The sequence below is a fragment of the Spodoptera frugiperda genome, chromosome 21 (genome assembly GCF_023101765.2).
Source record: "Spodoptera frugiperda isolate SF20-4 chromosome 21, AGI-APGP_CSIRO_Sfru_2.0, whole genome shotgun sequence".
NCBI lineage: Eukaryota > Metazoa > Arthropoda > Insecta > Lepidoptera > Noctuidae > Spodoptera > Spodoptera frugiperda.
Genome location: NC_064232.1, coordinates 7,094,672 through 7,116,048, shown reverse-complemented (window position 1 = coordinate 7,116,048; position 21,377 = coordinate 7,094,672). Strand labels below are relative to the sequence as shown.

The window sequence follows — 21,377 nt, the reverse complement described above, 5'->3', positions numbered from 1 at the left end:
CCGGAACTAGGACTTTTTCCTGTTTCATGAGGCACAAGACGACTACAGTTGAACATAGGTCTAACCCAATAACATTCAGATTGGCAATAGGGTCATCCATGACGGAGTATGGAAATTAAAAATCTATTTTGTCCGTCAGTTGGCTAATGAAATAATATTAGACACGTATTTTTTTTTATTTTTTCATATAAGATAACAATACTTAGATAAACCGAATCAAAGTTTAGGAGTGGGAGCATTTATACATGTAAAAATGTACCTAGAAGTGACTTTATGCGTTATATTTCAAATTGATATATCTTCAAAAGTATTTGTTTCCGTAAGAATATAAAAAGTACGTGTCTAATGTTTTAAAATAATCTACAAGACGGACATTAAAATAAAAATTAGTCATCTACCCTATTAGTAAATAAATATCCGATTATACTTATTGCGAACTATCAACAGTCTAAATTCGCCGGCTATCGGCATTTAGGTATTAAAATTTAGGTCAAGGTTCACCTAGGTACCTGTTTTAGGCCCTGGACATGCGCACTAAATGTCTCTTAGCCGATCACCTCAGTAAACTTCGCAAAAAGTGCTTTGTTCAGAAAACCGTAAATAATTCGATTCTTATTTTACGTAAAAATCAAGCTAATTTCGCCCTTATTGCTAAGGGAATTTGTTTGTGAGGATTTACTTTTTTGATTAGGCTTTTTACCATTTTTGAGATTATGGTATTCTCTCTGTAATGCCTATTGGAATATACATCAGCAAATTCTTTTCTTTCTTTCCAAAAACATTTTTAACCGACTTCAAAATAAAGGAGGTTCTCAGTTTGATATGTGTGACGATAATATAATTAATCCCATGCAATAGAAAAAACTAGTTTCAGAATTCCGTGATTACTCCCCATTTAATTAAAAAATAGTATATAAAAATCAGCTTATTAGAAAAACTAAATGAAAATAAAATTATCATGTTCTATATCAATCGTCCCTGCTGGACAATGCTGAAGTGGTATTCGTAACTTATCACAAATATTTCAATAATATCAACGTGATAACGTCATACTGCATTAGTTCATAGTAAAACAATCGAAAAATGTAAATAAAACTATTATAATTTATGTGAAAAACTTTTCAATAACTAAAACTTGAAAATCATACTAAACTTTCAAGAGCAATGCAGAAAATTTCGTAGAAAATGTCACAACCTTCCATTGCCTACTCGTGTCATATTCATGCGGAACCCTAATTTTACACCGCATAGGTCACTAACCTCCTTACACCGATACCCGCTCACTTCACTGCGTCAACCAGAAAAAAAAACTTGTCCGTCAGCTGAGCGACCGCGGCTAACTTCATTTAGTTGAAAATGTATCTGTCATGGCTACGCGATCGATGCTAGTCCCCAGTTAAAAATTACTGGAAAACATAAAAAATATGTCGCGGAAAACGCTGAAGGACGTAGGGAGAGCCTTCGCTAAACTGCAATAATTTTATTTAGCGTATCGCTATAGTATTAAAGTGTTTATTGTGTGAATTTCGAGCGTATCTAAATTTGTTCCTTGTCAGACGGGATCAGACGTGAAAATTTTCACGGTGAGTATTTGTGTTTTTTTTTAACACTCTCATGTGCGTAGGTGGCCATTATAAAAGATAGCAATGTGTTTTATTTGTAAATAAGTGTATTTATCTGAGGAAAAATGTCTTTTGCTTGAATAAAAATCGATTATAAGTGGGTGGGATTGCTGGGACCTGTCCCTGTCTCGCTTGTGTATAATCCGGCTGCGTGTGAAAGTGACGTAACGATGCGACGTCTGCATCGCGTCGCAGTCTATTCAATTCGGCCGGGTAACCATATCTGTTCCTTTCTAGCGTAATGTCTTATTAATTTTAGTTATTTTTTTCGGGATACTTTCGTAGTTTTCTAAGTAAAACTCAAATGAATCACGTTACGAATAGATTGTGCAGGAGTTTGCGCGTCATTGTGGATAGACAGGCGGACAGTTTACTTCATAAATACCGTTGTATTTAATCGATAATGAGTGGTGTTCCTATAACGCACGAAACTCCCGTAAGAGCGAAATTTGCGTGTTGTATATTTTTAATATTGGAAAATGTCGCGAGTGCAAAAAGTAATAAACTGTAAATAGTTTTGGCGACGGAATTAATTAATTTCGTGGTGAAGGAGTGTCGTGTATCACAGGTGCGCCTTTTCTACCCTTGTTTAACCCCACAGGAATAACAATAAACCGTCTGATTAGATTCCGATACGAGTATAGGCTGTATAAATAACTTGCCTTGTCCATCCAGATTGCAAGTGAAAATGAAAGTTATTATGTCAAAGTAAAAAAATCATAGATCCTGTATTAGGTTATTCTTTAGTAGAAAAAATGTTTTTCTTTAGTATTTTATGTAAAAAATAACTAAGAACTTAATACTCATGTATGAGGCTTGTACAAGGAAGTGATTATAAGTTTTTTCATCAATTTTTTGCTATCCAAATTGGCAGGCAAAGTTTTTTCTGTTAGTTATACATAATTTAAATCAAATTATTGTACCTATTACATAAATATTGTGTTATAGTTACACAAGGGCAGTTTTATCTTTTAAAATGGTCTCCTTTTATGATAACCTAAGGTCAAAAAGGTGACTGCAGTAGAAAAATTTCTGCAGACCATAGACTTTACAAATTAAACATTGTAATCTTTTTTAAAACTTTGATAGACTTTTTTTTTCTTTTGATGTGGTGTGCAAGATTATGAGTCATGTTCTATGTGTGAAAATTGAATTTTTTTTTTCTTTTAATTATTTTTGGGTGATATGGGATTTTTAGTTTTATGTTCATAGTGTTAGTGACTAATATTGATTGTCTCATTGCTTGAGTGAAGTGCTGATCATAAAATAACAGAGTTGGTTCTTTGATCAAAGAAAGCTTAGAAAATTGTATCAATGTTTCTGATATTATAAAGGAAGTAATATCAATAACTACTGATCTAACTAATAATATGTCTAACTACCCTTTAAATAAATAAAATTGGAGTTTGTAATATTAAAATAACCACCACCTTTTTACTACATGCCTAATTAATATTTTTTACAATAATTGTCTGTCTGTCAGTCTGTTTGTTCTGGCTTCTTCTATAAAATGACTAGACTTTTATAGGCAGGTAGCTAAAGTACAAAGGAGCCTAAGTTAAGGCTACTTTAATGACTGCTCTAATTAGACCTGCTTTAGAGCCTCTATCACGCAATATCTGTTACGGAAACTCCCTAGGGGTCTCTTAAATAATCATCATTATCTGCCAGAATATAAAAAGCATTGGTAACTGAACCAAGGCTTCTTTCCCATTAGCAATCTCACCATTGAATCCCAACAGAAATAGTTACTCTTCGATAAGCAGATGGAAAGAGAGTAGGGAGGCCTTTGCCCTGTAGTAGGACGATAGTGGCTGAAAATGCTGAAAAAAAATATTAACAATACTAACTCCTATATTTTCCATCGCACACCAAACATATTATAACTATTTATTAATTTTTATTTAACACGGACAAGAGGTAAACCAGCTGTGTTACATCATAAATCTTAAAAAATATATCTTGTAATCACATTTTCACATAAATCATAATACCACTGTATCTGTTATTTATAAAAATGTACTCTATCTTTGATATAACAAGGAAAAGTAATGTGAAAACTAATTCTATTTCTTGATTATTACATATCTAAGATCAGTGTTTTTATTACCTTTTGTCAAAGTAATGTAGTTATGATTAGAACTTGAGATGGGATATTTACTATGTTTATTTGTGTCTGTGTCCATTCCGATATTACTGCACTGTTGCAAGCGTCATGATCACGGATGAACTGGAGTATATGCGGGTTGATGTTTATAAGGAGAGAAATCGGTCTACCCTCTTTCTTTTTCGTTTTTTGCCATACTTATATGCGGCGCTTGCAACAGTGCTGAAATATCGGAAACTCATAGGAATATATTATAAACATGGTAAATATCCTGTAGTAAGTTCTAATAATGACGTTGTTAATGACCACGTCAGTTAAAAAACTTATAATGTAGTATGATGTCTTTTATCAATAAAAGGATTTCCCAGGGATGGTAAAGAATGATAATATAATATTTCATTGTGCAATCAGACATGCTGTTCCCTGCCTCACACAGTCCTCCCCATCACAAGTTTCGTAGCACCCTGCTTTCAGTGACTATCTGCTGCCCTGCATCAAAAATCTCACACGTTCTTTAATTTTACTGACTAAAAACCACCCCGTTCCTATGCCTGCTTTTCGAGCCAGAACCCCGATAATGCGCTAGGCAGCCCGCAGTCGTAAGGGAGGCTAGGTTTCTGACTGACGATATCCGCTGTGTGGCTGGTTGGATGCGCAGCGAGTGGTCGGATATTGGACGGTGGTCGTAAATGGGCTCACGATGATGATAATAACTAATTTTGAATTGTGAATAATGTTTGTTACTTTAGTAGTTTGAATGTTGTTTCTTTTTCATTAGTAATTGCATGAATCCTGTATTTGTATGGTTAGTCATTGTCTTCTCTCATCCCACTACAAGGGGTGGTTGACCTGAGTCATCTTGACGACTGTTGATTGACTAATATCGTGGAATCTTTAGTTGTGCTATCCGATATGAGGTGATAAAAATCAGTGTGTTCTCCAATAGGGATGATGACGGGGTATGAAAATTAAAAGTCTAATTAGTGCGTCAGTTAGGTAATGAAAAAATATCAGACACGTATTTTTTTTTATTTTGTCATACAAGATAACAATACTTAGATAAAACGAATCAAAGTTTAAGAGTGGGAGAAAATACGTCGCTTCTACGTATAAAATGTAACTAGAAGTGACGTCACGTGATATTTTAAACCGATATATCTGTAAATCATTTAATGACTTCTACCTCCTTGGATGAGGTGAGAGGGAGTGTCAGACTCTTACTGACTAAAAACCACCCCGTTCCTACTCCTGCTTTTTGAGCCGGAGCCCCGGTAACCCGCTAGGCAGTCCGCAGCTCCGAAGTTTTTTCACTGGATCTGGTTTCAATACACTATTCTTAAAATGCTTCAACCGGGAATAAAACGCCGTAACATTAGATTAAATATCGTCTAGCCTCTCCCAAGATCAACAATAGCCATTAATATCCAGACACACACATCCAATGACACACACACACACACACACACACACACACGTATCTACTCTGCTGGAAACTTGACCTTTCAGAAGGTCAGAGTCACAAAGTAATACTCTTTCTATACACCGCATATAAAGGTATACTATATTGTCATAATTTCGCAAAAGATTTTTTACCTTATTGCTAAAGTTTTAAGGTAGGGAATTCAGTGTAGGGTTTGGCAAATTTGGGGCAGGTTGATGTGCTGTGTATGGAACTGTACTATTGTCAAATTGTTATCAAGTGATTGACAACGTTATTGCTGTAATGTTAAGGTCGATATTACAGTGAATGGTTTTGGGGTAAATCTATAGCTCTTTGTATGTGATGCTCTCCTGGTACTTTGAAATATTTTCTCGTATATTTCATTAGTTAAATGTCAGGAGGTTTTTTGGTTAAATACGTTGGCATTTCATGTCGGTTTGTTAGGGTTGTGTAAAATTATCAGGGAAGAGGTCTCGGGTTCGATTTCCGGGCTGTTTTTATTGTCCGGTATTTGTGAAAAGCGAGTTTTGCATTTACCCCATCCACTGTATACCGCTGCTTGCCATTTCCGTAAAGTGTAGTGTATGAAAAATAAATGAAAGAATGGCCAATGAAAGTACCCTTAACAGACGAGCATGCATGAAAAGACTGATGACTGTTGATGAAGCGAAAGAGGTGTGTAAGAGTCGTAGCAATTGTCGTGTGGCGACACATGACATGTGACAGATGACAGATGTCGCACTCAGACGATTGACGAGCAAATCAACTGATGACGTCTTAAAATCCTACATCACACATGTGAAGTGTACATGCGAATAAACATGAATAGAAAATCCCAACAAACAACAGTTGGGCAGAAAGCCCGCCAGGCATGATCACCTCGCCTGGTCTGAAGATCCTCCATTTCTTAACTTTACTCTCTGTTCCCTAAAGGCGTTTCACAGTCTCTGCCTACCCCTATGGGAGACAGGCGTGAGGTTATGTATGTGTGTGATGAACATTTGTGGTTTCCAATCAATGCCCTAAATGGTTTTCAGATAAAATCACAAAAGATTCAGTACCATTGTTATTTACAATGCCTATATTTCCTGTACATCAATATGCCGCATATAGGGACTGACATCAGATCCAATCTGTTCTCAAATAAGTATCTCTACATTTTTTTAAAGGGAGAAAATCATCTAATGTCTTCTTCCGCCTTGGGCAAGGCAAGAGGAACGTCAGACTCTTACTGACTAAACCACTCCGTTCCTACTCCTGCTTTTCGAACTGGAGCCCCGGTAAACCCGCTAAAAGTATCTCTTACATAAGAATGGGACTCTTTCAAAAGTGTATCGATAATTGTCGATTTTAACAATCCATCTTATTCCAAAATCCCTGAATCGACTTTGATTGTTTGATAGAAACTATAGAAATCTTTTTTTATGGTATAAGCCGGAAAATGAGCAGACGGATCACCTGATGGTAAGCATTCGCCACCGCCCATGGACACCCGAAACACCAGAGACGTTACAAGTTCGTTGACGGTTTTTTGGGGATTAGAAATTTAAGGGTTGTTATGAAATTGGGAAGATTGGGCCTCCGGTAACCTCAGTCACACAACGCAAGCGTTGTTTCACGTCAATTTTGTGGGAGGCCGTAGTATCACTCCGGTCGTGTCCGAAGCATGGCTGTCCCACATATTATATGTATACGTTTACCGGCTTTTATCATAAAAAAAACAATGATGAGCTTTAGTTTACATCACATTTATACATCTCATGCAAGCATACCAGTTGGCATTTGACTAGCACCTTCCCAATAAGGTCTTCATGACAAAATATTTCATAGAATTACCAAAATTAAATTGGTTACCGAAAACAGTCCGTGTAAAATTCAGCAGTTAACTATTATTGAAATGTCAAGGATACATTGTATTTCAGTGCAGTTTGAAGTGAACTGACCTTGAAACTAATTCCTCTACTTACTTAGTTATTTTAATTGGCTGAAAGTTTGGTTTTTGCATGTAAGTTTTTCTGTGTCGGCACTTGGGTGAGTGAGTTTTTGTGTGTACATGTTTCGTACTAGCTTTTGTTTGTGACTTTGGCCACGTCAATAGTCTGTGACGGTGGAGTCCTGGACTGTGGGCTGAGATGGTGAAATCTCTACATCAGAGGCTTTTCCATCTTCATGATTTGCAAGCAGGTCAGGTTTGAGAATTGAAGGCAAATGTGCAGACGGAGTCGGATTATTGAATGGTAATTGGTAAGCAATCAGCTCAGCCCATGAACACCCGTAATACCAGAGGCGTTACAAGTGCATTTTGGGGGTTAGGAATTTAGGAGTTGTTGAGAAATCAGGGATTGAGAAGTTTGGGAAGGGGGTTTTTGAACCTCTTGTAACCTTACTCATACAGCGAAATAACGCGCTGTACAACTCCGGTCGAGCCGCCCCAGAAGTGCCGAAGCATGGCTAATTTAACTCTATTATTTAAATGTGCAGTCTTTAAGTCGGCGCAAAAATCCCAAACGTTTTTGTCCACTGTCATTTTCAGTAGTAAATCAGATTACGGAGTCACACCGTATGTTTTCAAATATACTCTACTTTCACAATAGCTGAGCAAAGGATGTTTATCTACCTCTGTTGACCTCTTCCGAGTATAAATGGGCTGTTTGGTCTGTCTGTTTGTTAGTCATCTGATAATTGACCTAGGATTGTGAAACTGATTGAAAAAAGAGTAACCCATGGAGTTTCTTGCTCGTTCTTCTCCATAGGAATCTACACTTTGTCGACTAAGGGACAAAGCCCAATTCCCCCTTCCTAATCTTCCCAATCCCCAATAACCCTTAAATTCCTAACCCCCAAAAGGCCGGCAACGCACTTGCAACTCCTCTAGTGTTTCGGGTGTCCATTGGCGGCGCTGATTGCTTACAATCACGTGATCTATCTGCTTGTTTACCATCCTATCCCATAAAAAAAAACGAGCAAGAAACTCCATGATCACCGATGAATTGTTTGACCAGTATAAATACGTGTAGCGTGGGTGAGCAGAAACCGTGGGTGGTCGTACTATTTGATTGCAATGATGTAATATTGGTCACTTCATTAGACTTAATTTAGTTTTACTTTGGGCTATATCACTATCGCTTGTGGTTTTACAACATTATCAACGGGTGACAGTCTACTGCTGGAGTATGAGCATGGATAAAAGAAAGAGACTGGATTGGCCTTGTGGGCGGGCCACGCGCGCCGAGGGTGCGAACGAACGTGCATACCGCTGTCGTAACGCTCAAATGTTCATACTTACCGGCTAGCAATCGCTGTCATGTTTTGACAGCGTACGTATCTCCGCAAAAAATATTATATTATGCCGTCTTGCGCTATTATAACGTGTCGGAAAAGAAGCCAGGTGCGTAGCATAGCACGAGAAGGAATTTCTTTTCACCGGTAAGTCCAAAAACATAAAAATACTTGTGATATTTGTAATTATAACATTAGCATTATGAAATTTATAGACAAAAACGATATAATCGCAAGCAGACTAATAGTAATACATTGCTTGCGATAGATGAGTACAATCTTGCACTACGTGAAAAATCGCGCAATGTATTACGTCCATCGCGAGAGTCCCGAGTACCGAAACAAAAGTTCATTTCCTTCAAAATCTATGACATCGATAGTGTTGGGCAAATTTGTAATCAATGTCGATTGTTACTATGATACAGTCTATTATAATCAATAGCACACTTTATAATTAAAATAATAAGTATTATTTATTACGACTAATTAATAATAAAGATTTTGAGTGAGTTTTATGTTTTTTTTTATATAGAATGTGACATATGATTTATTTTAATATTATGTTTTAGGTTTCCAACAGATCCAGGTGTAAGAAAATTGTGGATTGACACAACTGGTAGAATTAATTGGATTCCTACTAAATGTAGCATATTTCGTTATAAATATAACTATAACCATGTTATTTCAATGTGTTCTGTACTTTATACAAATTTATTGTAAATGTGAGAGCCCTGTAATTAGCTAAAATGACAATGCCAGAATCTCTATAGAGCTTTGCCCCACCAAAAAATATATTGTACAGGCATGCCAAATGTAGCATTCAATTGCTGCTCTATTAGTGATAACTAAAAACATGATTAAAAGCCTTTAGAGCTTGCGGTTTCTATATAAATCTAAGAACAAAATATTACATTTAGGTTAAGTACCAGTTTAGATTAATTGCAGTTATAATGGTAGAAATAATTAAATTAAGTGCTTTATATTATTACAATGCTATCATAGGGGGTTTAGCTATGGAAGGAAGGAATTTCATCACCAATATCACCTTTAGTAATCCTACTTTTAATTCATAGTCATAACGAAACAACAATGTAAACAGAACAGACAGAGCGAATGTCAAATAATGACTTTTTGGACGTAACTGACACACGCACGCCAATGACGTTTCGTTACATCTAATCACTAACGTTCAAACACGAAATAATAATTAGAATATGCATTCATTATAATATATATTATAAAAAAATAAATTAACTAACAGTATGTATTTATACCAAATTCATATTAAAATCCGTACACATGACATTAATAAATCCTTTTTTTATTGAATGACTCTTTGTGTTCCTTTTGCAAGCGTACTAAGAAACGCAGATGGTCGCGATATATATATATAATACAGGAAGCAGGCCTTGGGTTTTTAAATTCTTTTTATTTCCAATTTTTATCCGCAACTTTATCAGGATAATAATTAAGTAAACAAACGTCTTATTTTCATTGCATAATATTGATTAATTTTACATTTCTTGTACATTGATGAAATTAAGTGGGGCAGGATCTGGCATTGTCATTTAATTAGACTAGTAGAATGCATTTGTGTCAGCTTAGAGTTGTCATGCTCACTCAAAGGTCTCATTGGCGGTGGCACGGGCATTGGATCGTTCGATTCCCTGCAACATGGTTGAGTTGGACGGTGCTGGTGTACGTGCCATGTTGGTGAACGAGCGCTGTCAACTGGGACTGGTCAGCTCCAGACTGTATTAATTTTGTTGTTCTTAAGGTTTTTTTTCTCTCGCTTTGACTGAATATTAGTTTTACATTGTTCTCACATAGTTGAAGCAATCGATGCAAAGAAAAGCAATGTAATCAAGAATTGTATTGTGAATCTGATTGAAAAAGATCGAATGAACAGATCTTCGTTCTTCTCCATAGGAATCTACACTTTGGAACGAGCAAATAGCTTCACTAGAGGGCTGACCGACAGACAGACGTTATTAATATTATTATATTTGCTTTGACGTTCAAAAGTGCCTATGATTTAATTTTTTTACTGATTTTTAACTTATTGAGTAATAAAAGTGGTTTTAAAATTCAGTTATGTATTTTTTATTTATTTTACTTTTATTACTTGGTTTCTATTTCGCATGAATACAATTTTAAATTTTATCGATATCAACAATCGACCTTTCTCTCGCCCTAGCATACATGAGTTTTTATGCGTGTTAGAGTGTACGTCAAATGCAGTCATTGCGTTTGTGTGACAACCAATAGCAAATTCGAGATTTAAATGTGTGTTATTTATTTGTGGGGGTAATCCGCTCAGACATTGGTCTCTTGCTTGTAGTGAAATTAAAGGGTGGGAGAAACGGCGACACGCGTTCTGATACAAATCAGGAACTATTTCATTTCTACTCTCTTTAAATGTTCTGTGAGTATGAGACTACTCGAAATAAGGTTTGCCATAATATCGACGCTAGGCAGGAGCCTCCGGTAACCTTACCCACAGAACGAAACACAACGCAAGCGTTGTTTCATGTTAGTTTTCTGTGAGACTGTGGTATCACTCCGGTCGAGCCGGCCCATTCGTGTCCAACCATGGTTCTCCCACATGGTTCTTAAAGTCTTGCCAAACCCACTGGAAGAGTAACGATGTTGACATGACTGTCGTAAAGATACAGGTAGTTCACAATAACACCTAAAACTAGACATTAGGTATTAGGTAATACATAATGCCTTAATCTAGCTTTATGATGGACTACTTTATGAGGTTATGTCGTGAGGACGTCTGGAAGCTATTAATCATGGTTAGGTGGTCCGTTTAATGCCCATTCGGCCGGTACACGGTAATAGGCTCGCTCCCAAACAACATGGCGATTAATTTCTTGCGGAAATACGTGATTTTTGCTCCCTTTGTGTTTTAATGAAAATGGTGATGGATGCTAATGTTTTGCCCCAGTTATAAATCTATACTTACTAATATTATAAAGCTGAAGAGTTTGTTTGTTTGTTTGTTTGAACGCGCTATTCTCCGGAACTACTGGTCCGATTTGAATAATTCTTTTTGTGTTGAATAGTGCATTTATCGAGGAAGGCTATCTTTATATATATAATTCTTCTGTAAGTGTGTATGTCACTGAACTCCTTTTAAACGACTGGACCGATTATGATGAAATTTTTTGAGTGTGTTCAAGGGGATCTGAGAATGGTTTAGATTCACAATTTTGTCTGCTGGAAAATGATTTTTTAAATAATTTTTAATTTATTAGTAGGTAGTTGTTGATTTTGGAATGTTTTACATTGGATCGGACAGACGGTGCTATCATCGCAGTGTCAAATATTAATGACGTTAGATATTGTCATAACATTTGAATAATAATTTTCATCAAAATGGTCCAGAATGTTTTAGCTTACGAGTATTAAAAAAAGTTTAAAAATTTCATGGAGTGATGGTAACTAAATACGTTTTTGTTGAAAACTTACAATATGAGTCCTACTAATAAGTAGTCATTACAAATGCGAAATAATGTGCGTATATTTTGAAGTACTTACCTATGTTTGAAGATAGGTCACTGAAAATTTGAAACTGGCCTTTGATTAAGTTTATAACAGAACTAGCAACTGCAATGGTGATATATTATGCATGTAATACATATAAAACTTCCTCTTGAATCACTATATCTATTTAAAAAACCGCATCAAAATCCGTTGCGTAGTTTAAAAGATTTAAGCGTACAACGGGACATAGGGACTGAGAAAGCGACTTTGTTTTATACTATGTAGTGATGAAGGTACAAGACACAAAACTACGTTGTATTTGTGTAATCGATGACTTGCTTCCACGCACGTAAGGTTATGTTAATTTTACGTTTATGTCGGGGGAATTTAAAGCAGCGGTTACTTTCAGGACATATTATCCACTACCCCTCTTGTTTCTTAGTAGTAAAACTGTACTTCAGTTTGTCTTGCGTGTTTTAATTCGTCTTGTTGATTTTGATTGTAGGGGATTTTTTTAAGGGGGAATCATCCACGAGGTTAAAGGGTGTGTCAGACTCTTACTGACTAAAAACTACCCCGTTCTTATTCCTGCTTTTCGAGCCGGAGCCCGGGTAAACCCGCTAGGTAATCTGCAGCTCGATTTGTTCATATCTGACGGAATATGCGTCGCCTATAACGCCCGAACAGACAAATGTATAGAAACACAATTGACCGTTCACACTCAACCGATGATACGTCAGTACAACCGATGATACGCTCGACGTACTTTACGTCAGATATGACCCACCCTAAGGGATAGATAGTAATTTGGTTTATATTTGGTTAGATTTTAAATGAAGCTTTGCCCATTTGTATATGTCTATACGTGTTTTTTGGTACTATGGATGGTTTCCCTTCTCCATCGATCCATCGCATACTCGAGCTACGCATCGTCCACTTTGCGGCGGCATATTTTCTTCACACAGCTACATAGCTTAGTATAAGTGGAAACAGTCACATGGTTTTCACAGCTTAGCTGTTACATCTCCACACAGCTTAGCATAGCCGCACAGCACCCTAATAGTTAACTTGCACCAACCAAAATGAATTCATTCCATTTGAAAAATTAAAAGTATGTAATTGGATTTTTTAAGCTTTCTTTCCTGGCCACTTCCCAACTGTGTTGGGGTCAGACGGAGTTATTGACCAAAAGTAATCTCTGAATTTAATTTGCAAGTCTTGAAAAGGTGGTCTCTTTTCTTCCATCTTTTTTTAAAGGTTGATTTACTTAGTTGGCGCAGTATACGTTGCATAGCAGTGCAACGTGAAATCTCTATATCCATAGTACGAATTTGTTTTACGTTAAACGAAAACGAAACCAGAGCGCATTCGGCGCTCTGACTGGTCCTCTTAAAGGAACCAACCAATCACAGCGCTGAACGCACTCTCGTTTCATTTTCGTTAAACGTAAAGTAAATTTACTAAGGGTACCTACTAAATATACAGACTTTTTTAAGGGGGCAAAATCATCCAATGAAGGAGTGTCAGACTCTTACTGACTAAAAACCACCCCGTTCGTTCGCCTGCTTTTCTAGCCGGAGCATCTCAAATCTACAGTCTAGCCTATTAAAAATTAAAAGCCCTCACCGTATTCGATACTAATATTAAGAATAAATACAATGTAAAGCAAATAAAACCTACGTAACAAAATCTAACTTACGACACAATCAAAATTCTATCCAATCACCTAAAAAATACACAATCAATTACAGTCTTAGTACTCATACAAGTACCTAGGCTATCTAGACGTTTAGTACGGGCGGTAATACCAACAAGAGGTAAGTCTAAAGTGATCTGTGTGCCTTGTGTCTAGGCTGAACGGTTCCAAGGACGCTGAGAGGCTGGGTGGTTGAAAATCGATACTGTATGGAAGTAGGGTTGCCCGATCCAGACTGATCGTTTCCTGGACATTTCTAGGGGCGCGAATGGAATCTAAGTTTTGGTGTCCTATTCTAGACTAAAATGTAAAAGTAGGAATTAGGTAGGTACCTAGAACTCGCCCTTCTCGTACCTCAAAAAACGCTGCGTGATTTGCGAGTATGAAACAACGTTTGTTTTGACTTTTGCAACTATAGTATTGTAAAAAAAAACTAGTATTTTTTCATTTCGGGACGGCATAGTAAAATTACTAAACACGGGACAACAGCAAGGACACGCCTTTTATCCCCGAAGGGGTAGGCAGAGGTGTTCATTGCGGCACGTAATGCCGCTATACAATGTACACCCACTTTTCACAATCTACGTTGTAAGTCCCATGTAATAGGTGGTGAGTCTATTGCCATATACCGGGCACATTTCCAGACTCCGTGCTACCACTGAGAAATTTTCGAAAACCGAAAAAAGCCCAGTAATACTTCGCCCGGCCCGGGAATCGAACCCGAGACCCCTTGCCCGGTAGTCGCAGTTGCAACCACTCGGCCAACGAGGCAGTCGAATTATTAGGTAGGAATTATTAGGTTATTAATTGTGAGGTTTTCATTGATGGTGTAGGCAGAAGTGAAAAGAGATTGCATGGTTACATTGGTTATGTCATGATGTTATGACTTCTTTTTTTATGTGTGGAAAATCGTCCAATGACTTCTCTCTGGGCGAGGCGAGAGAGTGACAGACTCTTACTGATTAAAAATCACCCTGTTTCTTCTTCTGATTTTTGAGCCGGAGCCCCCGGTATACACGTTAGGTAGTCCGCAGCTCCGGATCAGGCATCAGCCCTAAGCAGCTACTAAGCCTCTGTGGTGCTCTGATTGTTCTTTGAAGCACGTGGATTTATTCTTAATACTTGGTAATTAAATTTTTAAACATTAATTATGAAAAAAATTAAATTCAAAAAGCAGTAGCCCACCAGTAACGGGAGAAATCCAAGTTAGTGGGTCAGGGCTCAAGAGAGAGGACAATACGTGCCTTGTCCAAATATCTATATTATTACTTTTTTTTTATTATACATATAAAGCTGAACAGTTTTTTTGTTGATATTACCTTATCTGGGGGCACGGCAATGTCCCCGCCAAGTCGAGCAAAAAATTAAAACACTAGTATTCTATTGTTTAGTCTATTTCATGATTACGAATTACGATGATCGAAAAGCGTAAAATTAATGTAATGTTCATATGATAACAATTTACATAACAAGAAAGGAAAGAAAAAAGGAAGGAAAGAAGGCAGTACTCCTCGAAACGGCACGTATTATGAGGAGGTTACTGTCTCTGGATTCCTAACCACCGTTAACCTGGACCATGCTACCGCTACTGGTCGACTCTTACTTTTATATTTTTAAATATTATTTTATTTTGTATTTTATAGTATTTAAAAATGTAATTTTAGAGGATTTTAAATAAATATATGTAAAAATGCATAATAACTTAAGACAGAAGGTCCCTTAAGTAGGGACTAAATAAAATAACCGACTTGATACTACATGGATCTCACAACTTTTACGGTAGAAAAACTGATGTGCGAGACTTGGGCTTTTTTTATGGAATAGGTGGCAAACGAGTCAACTGATGGTAAGCGATCAGCGCCGCCCATGGACACCAAAGGAGTCACAGGTGCGTTGCCGGACTTTTAAAAAGGAGTATGCTCTTTTCTTGAAGGTTTGAAGGTCGTATCGGTTCGGAAATACCGCCGACGACAGCGACAATTTACAGGATGTCTTTTATTACGCAATACTTTCTCTGCAGAATGAGAACCGAACAGCTGGTATAAACATAAATAGTTATTTTTTAAAACGAGAAAGAAAACGTCAAATGTCGGTTATATTTATTTATAAATGCGCTTCAAAAGATGCGAGTTTGAGATTATTGTCTAACCTACTTATAAAGATACGGGGATATAAATAAATATACAAGACTAGAGCTCAATATTTGTGCCTAGATTTTTGGTTAGGTTGTAAGTTTTTCAGTTGTAAGGTATAGGAGAGCACTTTAACAAAACCGTGTGAAAACGACGGGTGTTTTATTGGCTGGCATTAATAGGGATGATGACGGGGTACGAAAATTTAAAATCTATTTAGTCCGTCAGTTAGGTAATGAAAAAATATTAGACACGTATTTTTTTATTTTGTCATATAAGTTAACAATATTTAGATAAAACGAATCAAAGTTTTGGAGTGGGAGCAAATACGTAATTTCTACGTATAAAACGTAGTTAGAATAATATTTTAAAATATTCTAGAGGACGGGCATTCAAATAAAAATTAGTCATCTACCCTATTACTGTCATATAAAAACTTATAACACCTTTTGATCTACACCGAGTAGTGTTTTCAAGTGTGGGAGAGCCATGCTTCGACACGAATGGGCCGGCTCGACGGGAGTGTTACCACGGCCTCACATAAAACTGACGTGAAATAACGCCTGCGTTATGTTTCATTGTGGGAGTGAGGTTACCGGAGGCCCAATTACCCTCATTCCTAATCCCCGATTCTCCAACAATCGGCAAAAGGGCGCCTACGTTCTTGTGACGCCTCTGGTGTTCATGGGCGGCGGCGATTGCTTACCATCAGGTGACCTGTCAGCTCGTTTACCGGCTTATAACATAAAAAACAGCCAATATTAAAAAAACAAACAACTCTCTATCTATATAACAATAACAAAACTACGTCAAAATATCAGGTTATCAATGTTATTTAACATATAACTTATGTAAACATAATATGTGTGCTATCTCGCTCTATGCCGTTAATTATCCATATTTTGGTTCATCGGCTATATATAATAAACATGTTGATTGATTGTTTATGTTTATGAAGATGCTGGCTTTCTGGAGTTAGCTCACATTTTCTTATGAAGCAACGTCACGCCTTTTATCCCCGAAGGGGTAGTCAGAGGTGCACATTACGGCACGTAATGCCACTATACAATGTACACCCACTTTTTACAATTTGTGTTATAAGTCCCATGTACACATATTTTCTTACTAATATTATAAATGCGAAAGTTTGTGAGTGAGTACATATACACGTGCACCAAACACCTAGGCCCGAAACAATAATTTGTGGACCACACAAAGAGCTGTTCCGTGTGGGAATCAAACCCGCTACACGTTGCACGGTAGCCATGCAGTTGTATAAAATTACCCCATGTTTTATTCCGCACCATAATCTATCCATTTCGGGTGTTCATGGGCGACGGCGATTGCTTACCATCAGGTGATCTGTCAGCTCGTTTACCGGCTTATATCGTAAATAAAAATAAAAACAAACTTTGGCATTTATAATTAATATCAGAGCAATGAGCACCGTTTTTCCTGCGGGTCGCGGGACGCGATGCTCATTTTCACCGAGTCAAACCCGAGAAGGAGAGACCTCCCCACACAGCAATATCAGAGAATAATATTGACCGTACCATAAAAACAAACTTTCCCGTTTATAATAAGTATAAGAGTATAAGAATCACAATTGTCCCAAATATTCTAGGATCTAAACTAAACTATCGTCACGCTTGAACCAACTGATCACGACTTACGACTCTCTTATTAAATTAAACAACATTGCAGTAAATTATTTATGTTTACAAACAATACTATTGAAAATCTCTCATACACTGCATATCAACGTACACTAATTTGTGTAATCGATATTCCACCTTAACTCTTTGTATTAACAGTGAAAATTGACTGTGATTGTAGTCCATACGCCGCATGTAAAGGTATACCAATTTGTCTAAACACTTCAGTTGATATTCAACCTTACGTCTTTGTATTAAAAGGTGATATTGCATTGTAAATATTTGACAGATCTAGGTGATGTTGATATGCATTTGTGTTATCTTTTGAGGCCAAATTAATTGATTATTTATATGATCATTTGCTGCGAACCATTTTAGTTTGATAACAGTTTAGTGTTTGGGAGAGCATCGCCAAGTTGTTTGTTTTGTAGATTTTGTTTAATATTAATGCCAGTTAATAAAAATTTGTGTTACCTTACCTATAATTTTCCGTCTTTAATTTCAAAATGTACATACAAGCACCCGATAAACAATTAAATGATTATCTAATCTAATAATAAAAGATTATCCAATTTGGTGCAATAGTTTTACAATTTGACACAGTTGCTGCGGACTACATAGCGGGTTACCGAGGCTCCGACTCGAAAAGCAGGAGTAGGAACGGGGTGGTTTTTAGTCAGTAAGAGTCTGATACTCCCTCTCGTCTCACCCAAGGCCGGAGAAGGCATTGGATGATTTTCTCCCCTCAAAAAAAAAAAGTGTTGTTACATGTGAGCGACTCCGGTTGAGCTGACCCATTTGTGTCGAAGTATGGCTCTCCCACATTGTAATAATATCCACTATTCTATAAATAAAGATAATTAACAGTAATAGATACTTGTAAATGACATCAATGTCATTTTGCCACACTCCATGCCGTACTTAGACACATTTAACGGTTAATTAAACTATTCCTTAGTAACGATTTTGTTCCGAAAACAATTGCTAAGGTCTGGGTTAAGTAACCATTAAAAGTACAGCGGCTAGTCATTTAATTTTAGTAGTTATTATACTCGGTCTCAGGAATAAGGAATAACTAATTTAAGTAATCATAATGAAATATCGCTGAGTACGACAGCCATTCCTATAATGGGCACAATATTATTGTAAAATGTTAATTAATATCTTAGGAGAATTATCAGACTTGGTTGTATTTTCTAAACGTATGTTTTTATCGTTGTTGCAGGGAACAGGAGCCGACGTGTGAGCGAGAGACATCGTTCAAGAAGGAGGCACCGCAACAATCTAATAGGACAGGTAATTTACTATGTATTTTGTACTTTGCAACGAGCACCTAGCTTCACTGACGGACAGACTGACATACTATTGTTTATTTCTTTCTTTGTTGACGTTTGAAAGTACCTAAGTATAATATGGTTTAATTGGAATAAATGATTTGACTTTGTTGTATTTTTATGTGTATTCTATGTGTCGTGGTGGCCCGGAGGTTTAAGACGCCCGCTTCACATTTATGAGGGTGCGGCTTCAAAACCTACCACAGCAAAGTACGAATGTGACTTTTTCCGAGTTATAACTCGTACATATTTAGAAAGTATATATTATATTTACTTATCTAAGGTTACTTAGACACCACTGACAAACGGTAAACGGAAACATCATAAGTTTGAAATCGCCAAACCGCATTGAGCAGCAGCTCTTGGTCAGCTGTGGCAAGTTAAAAGCAGTTGATGTGAAAAAAAATCATGCACTTAGCATGGTTTTTTTTGGAGAGGCGAAAATGGTCCTATGACTTCTCCCGCCTTGAGCGAAGCGAGAGAGAGTGTCAGACTCTTACTGACTAAAAACCACCCCGTTCCTACTCCTGCTTTTCGAGCCGGAGCTCCGGTAAACCTGCTAGGTAGTCCGCAGCTCCGGATAAGTACGTATTTCAGCTAAGGTTTCTGTTTTGTTTACAGAATCGTCGACATCATCAGCGGACACCGCGTCCCAAGGATCTGGGTCGGCTGCACCCGCACAGAAGGCACGACGACATGAACCACAGGTAATTTGTTTTGCCCCACACTAGTACTCTCTCCTGTGTCGTGGCTGCGTTTACAAACATACAAGTTCACATACACATGACACCCAGACCCGAAACAACAATTTGTGTGTTCACACAAAGAATTGCTCCGTGCGGGAATCGGACCCGCTGCACGTTGCAAGGCAGTCAGTTGCCTAGCCACCGCGCCAACCGTGCAGTCAAAGTCAAATGTCTCCTTCACTATTGGATAAAGGCTTCTTCTTGTTTATGGTGTAAGCCGGTTAACGAGCAGACGGATCACTTGATGAGTAAGCAATTGCCGCCGCCTATGGACATCCGAAACACCAGACGCGTTATAAGTGTGTTGCCGGGTTTTTTGGGGGTTATGAATTTAAGGGTTGTTAGGAATTGTGATGATTGGGAAGGGGGTAATTGGGCCTCCGGTAACCTCACACACACAACGAAACACAACGCAAGCGTTGTTTTAGTCGGTTTTCTGTGAGGCCGTGGTATCACTCTAGTCCAGCTGGCCCAGCAGTGCCGAAGCATGTTTCTCTCACACTTACAATGTTATAGTTTAAAGCATAATGTAATGGTTGAAATCTAAAGGGATCTCTTCAATCTTCTTGGTTTCTTTGGCACCGGTTAAGCACCATGATTATCCACATATGATAGTCGAATGAATTCTTAAGCTATAACTCTGCGTATTTTGTTAAACTACATGTATTTATTTTGTCCACAGAGGGAAGAGCGTCGCCAGGAAGCGGCTAGTGCCCCGCGAATCCAACCAAACCCATTATTGAGGTGAGTTCCATCACATACTCATCTTTCTTAACAACGCCGTAACTATAATACATGCCAACCGTATGTATGTATGACATATCTATACTTTTTATAGTATAAGTCGGTAAAGTAGCAGACAGATCACCTGATGGTAACCGATCGGTGACGCCCATGGACACCTACGTACGTCACTAGAGAAGGTACAAGTTCATTGCCGGCTGTATTTAAAGATTGGGAAGGGGTTGGGTTAGCCTTACCTCACGCTAGGAAGATACTATGTTATTTTGACCTATTAAATGTTCTTCAATTCTTAAGTAAGAAAGTGCTGGTCTTGAGAAAGAAATTATTATAGACAGAAAGATTAGACATCAGCTAAACAGTTTGCTATCACGTGCAATTTATAATATTACTAGTTAAAATTGGGTGTTACATTTCTTCAAACCTCTACTGACACTTCTTTCAATAAGCGGTCACGCTACGAAATACAAGCTACGCCTACGTCTAGTGTAAGCCTTTGGAGAAACTCATCACTTATTCATAGAGTGCACCTTTTCATACGGCGACCTTCTATGTGGCAAGATGGATGCCTAGAGCCAAATCTCAGAGGTGCTATATAAACTTGACCGACACATAAACCTCACACCTTTGTTCCATGGTATACAGAAACTACAGAGCGCCACCTAATAAGCGCCTTACATTTTTTTTTATGGACGTCGTATCACCTGGTGGTAAGCAATCGCCGCCGCCCATGGACACTTGAAACACCAGAGGCGTTACAAGTGTGTTGCCGGCATTTTGGGGGTTAGGAATTTAAGGGTTGTTGGGGAAACAGGGATTGGGAAGATTGGGAAGGGGAGAATTGGGCCTCCGGTAACTTCACTCACACAACGTAAGCGTTGTTTCACGTTAGTTTTCTGTGAGGCCGTGGTATCACTCCGGTCGATACGGCCGAAGCATGGCTCTCCCACACTTTAAAACTTCTTTAGCTTCTTGAAGATAAAAAAACACTCAAGCAATCATCTTGAAATCTTACTAATATGTATTATAAAATGTGAAAGTTGGCTGAAGGGTTCTGAAAGGGACTGATAACACACAGGCTACTTTACTAGGCGAAGCCAGCTGGCAGAAGATAGTTTTGCAAACATAGTTG

At 37.7% G+C, this 21,377-nt stretch overlaps 1 protein-coding gene and 1 long non-coding RNA gene across 2 annotated transcripts in view; both read left to right on the top strand.

The window, feature by feature from the left end:
- The window catches only part of LOC118280228 (tau-tubulin kinase homolog Asator), a 106,571-nt gene that overhangs the window by 49,018 nt on the left and 36,176 nt on the right, over positions 1–21,377 (top strand). Inside the window, 3 exon segments of the mRNA XM_050701982.1 lie at positions 18,650–18,720; positions 19,380–19,465; positions 20,187–20,248. Of these exon segments, the coding sequence (XP_050557939.1) occupies positions 18,650–18,720; positions 19,380–19,465; positions 20,187–20,248 (219 nt within the window).
- LOC126912002 (uncharacterized) lies at positions 8,347–9,463 on the top strand. Its single transcript, XR_007706611.1, has 2 exons — positions 8,347–8,596; positions 9,019–9,463. It is a non-coding gene; the product is annotated as an uncharacterized LOC126912002 (long non-coding RNA).